At 40.1% G+C, this 9,594-nt stretch overlaps 1 protein-coding gene across 2 annotated transcripts; it reads left to right on the top strand.

Annotated features, from left to right (window-relative positions):
* Nucleotides 1-5,251: 5,251 nt before the first annotated feature.
* tnnt2c (troponin T2c, cardiac) lies at nucleotides 5,252-6,124 on the top strand. 2 transcript variants are annotated; one of them, XM_053344206.1, is made up of 2 exons: nucleotides 5,252-5,350; nucleotides 5,423-6,124. In XM_053344206.1, the coding sequence occupies exons 1-2, from the start codon at nucleotides 5,252-5,254 to the stop codon at nucleotides 6,122-6,124; spliced, it is 801 nt and encodes a 266-aa protein (XP_053200181.1). The 2 variants fall into 2 exon arrangements, with proteins under 2 accessions (XP_053200181.1, XP_053200180.1); XM_053344205.1 differs by having other exon boundaries at nucleotides 5,252-6,124.
* The last annotated feature ends 3,470 nt before the right edge of the window (nucleotides 6,125-9,594 follow it).

Here is a 9,594-nt window from a genome sequence, read left to right as displayed (position 1 = left end):
TGCCACGGAAAGTGCCTACAAGCGACATCTAGCTGCGGCATCTCTGGGTGCCGCAAGAAATGCCGCGGAAAGTGCCGCTGCCGGCGGCAGCCAGCGGCACTTTCTGCGGCATCTCTGGGTGCCGCAAGAAATGCCGCAGAAGATGCCGCTGCCGCAAATTGAGCCTGCCCTCTCTCCACATTATACGTAAACTGGCCCCCCGTTGGCCCATTGATGATAATAGAAAGAGTCTTAATTAACTAGTCCTGCTGAGGACATACACACAAGCGCTGCTAACGCTAGCGTGTCGTTGATGTTCAGACACCAGATAGCTGAGTTAAAGTGAGTCACACACTGTCACTATAATGTTTAGGAGTGACTTTTCTACTGAAAAATAAGCTTGGCGTCAAACTAAACTGACGCCAAACACTGACAGTAGCGTCACTGTTAGGTTAGCATCGGTTAGCACTAGCACTCTAGTTAGCACAGAGTTCCCTGATAGCTGATTGGTTACTGGACGTTCTAGAATTATAATGTTGCTGGTTCGGAAGGTATCTGACCTTTTTATAGCGTGTTCCTGTTTCCTGTTAGCCTCTCAGCAATGGTCAAATTAAGGCAAAAAATGCCTAAAAACACAATCTTAAAAAGGAAGCACTGAGTGGCTAGTTTTCATACTCAGACTGGTCTACTTTTTGGTCTCTTGGTTTGATATAATTTACTCCTCCAGACAACATTGGCATAAGGATAAAACTTTTTGTTTTTTTGTGGGGGGGGGGGGATCCAAATAAATTTTCTTTCAGTTAACAGCTGTGTACCTTATGAGCAATTTTTGACTACTGTCCTTTCTACTGTACTCATTGTTTAGATAACAGAAACAACTATACAATAAAAAATAATATCCATAACTTGCTTCCTGAAACAAGACAGGACATTTTGACCAATGTCAACAAAACACAATAAATATTAGCAAGAAGTCCAAATTAATGTTTTTATTTCTTTCTTTCTGTCTTTTTCAGCACATGACTTTGGGAAGCTGGCTTCTGCAGTCAAAGTTGAATTGAAGCACTTATGATTGGTGAGTAAAAAGGTTTATTTTTTAAATATTTATTTTGTATATTTTCACTTTATGTCATTGCCATTTCTCTTTTTAGTATATGCGTTTTTTAGATACATTTCTATGATAGAAATTGTTAAACCAAACAGAACAAAAATGAATACTGGGTTGTCATATCAGTCACTTTGGATATAAGCCTCTGCCAAATGACAAAATGTAAAAAACAAACACATTAATAATGAATTTGGCATGCCATAATCTATAAAAATATCATTGATTATTGCCTTAATCTGGATGTTGAATTAATATCCTTAACCCTAGCAAGAATGGTGACATAATATTAAGAGGCTTTTTCACCTCAATTTGACAGGAATATACTGCATGGGATAAATGTACCTGTACTGCACAATGTTTACCAGAGGAGGTCACTGTGCCTCCAGGCCACAAAGACCAGCCTTTTACTCTTCAACCGGTATTTTCTTGAGCCAAACCATACATTTCCAAGCTTCACAAAGACTTTTCTTGTTGAAAGAAGTACATCACCGTAAGCTCTCAGTAGATCTGTCTGCGTGGACGCCACAGGTGTTGAAGGAAAATCGAATTTTGAAGCCAGAGGCGAGATAGCCTCAGGGAAGAGAAAGAAAAGGAAAGTTGATTCATTGAGTCATAGTGAGAGTCAACATGAAAAAGAAACCTACAAGGTTGAAATGAAGATTCAGGGTTTGAAAGAAGGTGCTGGAGGTGTATCATTGTCAAAGCACACTGTGGCAAGATGGATTAAGAATAAAGTGGGTGATGTTAAACTGATCGACAGTAAACGATCGGGCTTGATAGTTCAGTGTATATCAGAGACACAGATGGTAAAAGCCTTGAAGGTCTTAGTGTCGGGTTCTCAGATGGATGTGTGCCCAGTGGCATGTTTTCTCCTCAGCAAGACAGCTCCAATAAAAGATGTTGTTGATGGAGTCTCACTCAAACTGGATGCCAGGGGATTTAAAGAGTGACAGACCGTTATAGAACGAAGAAGTTGATGAAAAGAATGAAACTAAGTCTGTTATGCTTTACTTTGATACTGGTAGAGTATTCCTGGATAATATTTTGTACACAGTAAGAAAGTATAATCCCAAACCTTTGTAGTGCAAGATTGTTGGAAGTTTGGTCATAGTTTGTCTGTACTATATGTAGGAGTGATATTGCCATGTGTGGTTAATGTGGGGAGAATAATTGTGAAAGATCCAGACTGTCTTCTTTGCAAAGGAAATCATGCAGCATGGGAGGGTAAGTGTTCAAAGAGAGTAAGGAAGGTAGAGATAATCAGGGTCAGGTCTAAGAAAAGACGTATACATGAGGAAATAATGTTATTATAAGAGACAAGAAGCTAAGAAAAACAAATCAGTCAGGAAGCATGATGAATTTTGCTTTTGTAAAGATCAGGTGAGGTTTTGGGCCTTTTTGGCAACTGCACTGCTGGAGTAGAGAGAAAATCTGAGGAAAATTGACATAATTGTAGATGAAGCAAGGAGATTTCTGGATGTCGAAGCTTCCAAAGGAAATGTGCAGCAAACATTAGGAGAAGCTTTTAGATTCTTTCAAGCACCTGAAAAATAGAGAATTTATAGCAGAGTGAGTACTGGTACCAATTATGATTTAACTGCCCTGAGGGCAGGACAATGTTACTTCAGCCCTGGGACCATGAGAGACTAAACTGCCCTCAGCAAATTGTGATGTAACCCCCCTGAGGGCAGGAGAATATGGTTCAACTGGCTACTAGCTTGCTAGCTTCAGAAAGATATCTCAGCATTAGCATCAGCATTTGAGTGAGGGGAAATAACCTTCCACGAATGCACACAGAAACAACTTACTATCACTTCTGTTATTAATTGAGTGCTTATATTACACAGGGGGACAAACGTAACTTAGAGAAATTAAACTCCTGAAATTCAAATTAGCCCACCTCTCTTTTGTTACCCCCTCCTCTATTCTGTTTTGATTAGTTGCCTGAATGAACCAATCACAGTACTTTCTGCCCTCAAAGCATCTTTCAGTAAGCAAAACTCCCATCTGCGGGTGGGAAGGGGTTGGCCTGTTAGTTTTATTTAGTCAGTTGAGAGATTTTAGTTTAAGTCCAATAGATGGCAGTAATGCAACTGCCACAGAAAACCAATGAGAAAAATAACATCTTTCTTGTCAAAGGAAAGTGTACAGTGTATTGATCTCTTTGCAGAACCTCTATGCTGATTTTTCTCAATTCGATAGCAAAATATTGTAGGCATAGTTTTAATATGCTGCTTTATGTTGTTCATTTTGAAGTGTGTGAAACAGCAGAACATGTTGCTATTTAAAGGCCTGGTCATTTGTTGCCTTCCTCTACTGATATACACAGTTGTCCCTTGCCACCATGCAGCAACCAAGAGTGCCTTGATTATACTGGAACCACCTGCTGTCCTCATGTTCTGCACAGGCATGTTTCAGCACAGCTCAATCCACGCTGGGATGAGACAGGCATGGGGCATTCTCATTGGCATTAAGATTTGTTTAGGCCACATATAGCCTGTCTTCACTAAGTTACAGCATCAGAAGATTTATTATAAGACTGAAATTTAACCCCCTAGAGTTAATGTGTTTTCTGCCACACACATGTATAGCAGAATAACGTCAGGAGCTTTATCCCAAGGAGGTGCATGTAACAGTTTAATTGGGATTCTCAGACGCTACAAGAGCACCTGTCTCTTCCTGTCAGTTATCTCGTCATCTATAAACTACGTTTGTCCTTTTCCACTGATAACTCAAGACTTGGGAACATAGATTCTTGACATCAGTATTTAAACTTTGCCGCGTGGGACCAATCACCATTTAATCCACTCAGTGCTTGAAAGCAGAAAGCTTCTAAAAGCAAGAATGTTTTAATTACATTCCAAAGTGGAGACGAGGCCGGAGTAGTAAAGTTCATCTTGCACGTCATTGTTCTCAGTGAGGGTCTTCTGTGGCGCCTGTCTTTCTTTTAAAGTGGCTATGCTTTACAGAAATAACTGTTGGTATTAAAGGTGCAGTGTTTAGTTGATTAGTCAATTAGTTTTCTTAAATAAATATACTAAAATCCCATTTTTCCAGGTTCTAAAATGTGAATATTTTTTGGTTTCTTTATCTTAAACTATAGCATAGTAAACTGTTTGGGTTGTAGACTGTTAATTGGGACAAAACAAGACATTAGTTGGCATCTTGGGCTTTGGGAAACAAGGATCAACATTTTAGTACATTTTCTCAACTAAGCAACTAATCGATTAATCGAGAAAATAATCAACAGATTAATAGATGATGAAAATAATGTTGGTAGGGTAATAAGGTTGGCTGCTAGCAGTAGTTAAAGTGCTTCATGAATATAAAAACAGAACAAGATCATGAAGTAAGATAGATTGATTTGCAAGAGAAAAACAAAGAGTTTGCAGTGGTGTCTTTCTCAACTCAAAAACAACATTCGTTTGTTGGTGCTACAGGGCTCAGGATATTCAGTGTAATTTCTCATTTTAGAAAACGTGACAGCTGTAACTTCTCATCATTAAAACCCTCGCTGGCTCTCTGATGTACTAAAGAGACTACAGTTTGCTTTGTTAATGGAAGTTCTTAAGCACCAAAGGCTTTGCCACAGTGGCTTTTAAATGTTGGATTAGCAAGTTTGCTAAATGGTGCACACAATGGATGATCCATGTCCAAAGAAGTAAGTTGGATGATCTATAGCAGTTTTCTCTATTCATCCTCTGTGCTTCTGCTTCCACAACTCCATCTCTTATCAGCACCAGCGGCTCAGTAGGCCTTTAAAACTATGAATGGTATTTGTTCTAGATGATACTGTGTTGTGCTATGTGCGCATCTGTTGTGCATCTGAAATAGTCTCTCATCTTGTCCTTACAAAGGAATGAGGGGGCTACAGGGTCAGAGTGGCGCAGAGTGGGGGTCTGTAGGGGATAAGTGGGGGTGTGTGAGGCTGACAAGACTTGCTGAAGGAGAAAATAGACTACTCCATCTGTCTCAAAATCTGCCCTGCTGCTGACCCACACTCTGGAGACTTTGGTCAGCCTATGATCACATGGTAAGGACAAACCTTTAAAAGACCCCCGGCAGCACACCCAAGACCCCAGTCAACTCTTGTGTGTCAGACACCAGCTGGACTTGGTGCTCACCCTGCTTTCTCTTCCCTGGCAAGCCTCCAAAAGTACCATTATGTCAGACACTGAGGAAATTGTGGAGGAGTATGAGCAAGAGGAGGAAGAGGAAGAAGAGGAGGAGGTGGAAGATGAGGAGGTGAACGAGGAGGAAGAAGTTGAAGAAGAAGAAGAAGAAGAGGAGCAGAGAGACGATAAAGCAGAGAAAAAACAAGAGCCTGCAGAGGAGAATGAGCATGAAGAAGAGTCCAAACGGCGACATAAGACAACTTATGTGCCAAATATTGCACCTCCAAAGCTCCCGGATGGGGAGAAGGTGGATTTTGACGACCTCCATCGCAAGAGAGTAGAAAAGGACTTCAATGACCTACAGAGCCTCATCGAGGTGCATTTCTCCAGCCGCCAGAAAGAGGAGGAAGAGCTTGTCGCTCTGCGTAGCCGTATTGAACGCCGCCGATCAGACAGAGCAGAGCAACAGCGTGTCCGTACCGAGCAGGACCGCGAACGCCAATCACGGCTGGCTGAGGAGAGGGCGAGGCGTGAGGAGGAGGCGGCAAAGCTGCGTGCAGACGAGGAGGCCAAGAAGAAGAAGATATTCACAAACAAATCATTCGGTGGCTACCTGCAGAAGGTCGACCAGAAGAAGGGCAAGAAGCTGACTGCAAGAGAAGAGAAGAAGAAAGCGCTGATGGAGCGCCGTAAGCCGCTCAACATTGACCACCTGAACCAGGAGAAGTTGGCAGAGAAGGCGCAGGACCTGTGGAGGTGGCTCCATGAGCTGCATGCTGAGAAGTTTGAGCTGGCGGAAAAGCTGAAGAGGCAGAAGTATGACATCCATGTGCTCCGAAACCGAGTCAGTGACCACCAGAGGGGCTCCAAAGCATCCAAGTCCTTGCGTGGGGCCAAGGGCAAGTCTGGTTCCTGGAAGTGAGGACGCAGCTTGGACCAACTTGTATTATATAAAATATCCCAGGGATTGTATTAGATTTCATGTATTATCTGCAATTGTTCTAACTTTGGGATGCTCACCAGTCTGTTTGTTCACAAGCTGAGGTTGAAAAGTTTATTAAATTTGAGTATTTGGTGATGTATTTTCAGTATCCCACCAAAGTATGATAGTATTAGTACCTGCACAAATGTTAAGGATTTGTCTCACAAACATTTTCCAAAGATTTCTAGAATTTTGTGAACAGAGGTTTCACATTTTCCAAAGGGGGTGAAGAAATTGTATTTGTTTTAAATAAATCAAAACTCATTTAAATTTCTGTTAGAGTTAAGTGAAATCATTTTCATACTTTAAATCATTATATATTTCAGGGTATTCAAACTTTATTTTCACTCTGTTTAGTCCACTTGTGCCTTTCCTCTTGAAACATGTTACAGTGTTACAAAAGGGGGCAGAAGTATTGAGTATGTTTAATGGTGTACTACTGTAGGTTGTGTTAAATGTCTGAAAAGCTTAAGTCTAACAGGTGCTGTGCAGCTGACTTTTCAGGAAGCTAATTTAGTCTCTAAAGCTCAGGACTTAGCAGTGCAGGCCTGAAGTGTTTTCAGCAGGAAAAGAAGCAACAGTTGACTAACAGGTGAAGACCAGCAGCAGGGTGTCTGATGCTAACAATAAGCTCAGTTATTCAGTGTACAGATAAAATGTTTTGTAGGGCAGTTTTTTAAGTCATTTCGACAATTTTATTTTATGCAAAACATTATCAAATTTATCAGAATTATAATCATAGACCACCATTTTCCCATTAATTGAATACATTGTAGTAATGAATTAGTCAAAGTGACATAAACTACTTGAGAAAGTGTAAAAGACTTTATTCAGTTGTCTGCACAATCATACAGTACAAATGATTAAAAAAAAAATGAAATCCACAGGCTATGAAAAAAAAAAATATTGACATTGCTTTGCTAAAAAATTCAAATAAATAAACTATTTTCATTCAAAGATTCAAGATTCTTTAGCAAATTATGCATCACTGGAGAAGCTGGTAAACACATTTGAAGATTTTGCTTGTTTAATAAAAGTAAAAGTACCAAGAAGTTCCCAGTTCACTCTGAGATCCCTACTACATCATCCATTTCTCTTTCCTGTCACTTTTGTGCTGTCAACTATCAAATAAAGACAAAAAACACCATCATCAAAAGTCTTACAACCACACTGCAATGATCTGAATTGCCCTCACTTTGAATTATTTGCCACAACATCCATCCCATCTCAAGTCAAATGAACGTCAAATGCACAGTAGTTACACTGTATGTCCACTAGATGGCACTAGAACACCGGTTTGTTGCATGCAGCGGTTAATACCCACTCTGCTGTAAAAAAAAAGAAAAAAGTACATTACATAACTAAGCATTTATATATGTAATACATATTTTGTTACTCATTAAATGATGCAGACAGATAAACTTTTAAACAGCAGTTATGAGTTTGTGTTTAATTTTAAAACTTCAAGGAAAGCTAACAAACAAAACATTTAAGTTATACACTCTCAATTTAATTATTGCCCAAGTATTTCTTGTCTTTGTGGATGCATGCGGGTTATCCCTGACAGACTTTTTCAATGCACAGCAGGGAAAACACACTCTTTACCGGCAGTTATTCAGTGAACTGCAATAAAAATATATGTCAGACCAAGGTACAGGGACATTCCTCTCCCCTGCGGCTCTTGATTGTCACCTAGGCTTGGACTGTCAATGCCTTACCGCTGTTCTTCTCTCATGGGCATGACAAGCCATTAAAAGCCCCCCAGACACGGCTGTATGCCAGCAGGTTACCATAGAGACTGGGAGAGGCCGTCTATGCTATCAGGTCTCTATCCCCCACCCACCCCCAACTCCATCTCTCTTCTAGCCGCAATACAACACCCTCTCGCACATACACCTTGCCACTTTAATCTAAAGGTGTGGTGTGGATTGTATTGACGATGCTGTAAAAAATGCCTGACTTGACAACATCGGGACATACCACTGCATCAATCTGCCACACAAAGAACACAATGTTTCCAAACTGTGGAGTAAATTGGGCAACAAGTGGTTGCTGGGTGGTGAATTTCCCTTCACTCTAGGCGGCTTTGTTGAACTATCACAGTGGATGTATATGATTTGAAAGGAAGCATGCAGTTCACAGTGATGCACAAGGAGTTGAAATGTGTCATATCAGAAAAGCTAAAAGTGTGTGTGGTTGTGTGTGTGTGTGTGTATGTGTGTGTGTATGTGTGTGTGTGCACCTGGAACAGCAGCTGCAGGGTCATCAGGGGGTCGTTGTGTGCTCATTAGTAGCCAGCCGAGACGAGAGGATAATGTAAGTGCTGCATGATTGACAGCTCCTAGGCCACATTTTCAACCCTGACTAGGAACTTATCTGGTTTGGTTTTACATATGATATTTGCATTTAAATTAGCTGTTCAGTGGTCTGTTGTGTTGCATTGTAGGGATGGTTTTTTTGGCATTTCTTCTTTCAGTACTGCCAAAATGTTGTTTTCCTTCTAACAAGTTTAGAGATCTGCCAACAGAGTGAGACCTCCAGCATATTTAACCATTTTACATCTAGATATCTGACACTGATAATGGTGTTTTTTGAAAAAAAAGATGTCATATCTGCTTGACTGCTGATTGAAATGGATAATTTTAACACACACACATTGCTTAAGGAGAAGATTGAAGTGCTGTCAACTGATGTTTTGATGTGATGATGTGATACTACTTATCAAAGATTCGGAGCAGACATCTCTTTCGTTTTCCTTTTTCGCCGTGAGTCCTTTTTCATCACAGGCAGGCTTCTAAAGATGCAAACATGCTGCATAATAGATCTTAAGATTACAATTCAGACAAAACAAAACAAATCAAAGAACTACTGCAGTCCATGGCTGAGCCGTGAACCTTGCTGCAGCGATAAATAGTCCTATAGTCCTAAATATCAACGCAAATAAACAAATATATAAGTGTCACAGGTGGACTGTGAATGTTATCTTTATAAACTAAGTATATCCACACCACTCACATATCTAAACATACCAGTATTCTCCATTATTGTATCTTACGGACTGTAAAAAATGTACTAGACTAACTTTCTTTCTGAACTTTCTGACAAAAAATGTCATTAAAAATCTTAGCAAGAAAGCAAATTTCCCAAATTGTTGAACGATTTCTTGAAAAAAAAAAGCTTTGACATTTTTAGAATAAGCTGGTTATATTAATAGAAAGCCATTTAAGAGGATTTGGTGCTTCCTCTATCAGAGGAACATGTCACTGTTTTTACTCTAAAAAGGTTGAAATTCATTATGGTGATTCTCACCCAATGGAGACAATAATGACAAAAATAGTTCATATAAATATCTGAGAATATGAACAGCAGCTGCTGAAGGCTATTGCTTGCATGTTAATGTGTCCAGGGAG

This window comes from Scomber japonicus, chromosome 23, assembly GCF_027409825.1.
Source record: "Scomber japonicus isolate fScoJap1 chromosome 23, fScoJap1.pri, whole genome shotgun sequence".
NCBI classification, from domain to species: Eukaryota; Metazoa; Chordata; class Actinopteri; order Scombriformes; family Scombridae; genus Scomber; species Scomber japonicus.
The sequence above is the reverse complement of the archived record's forward strand: the minus strand, read 5'-3'. Positions and strand labels throughout refer to the sequence as shown.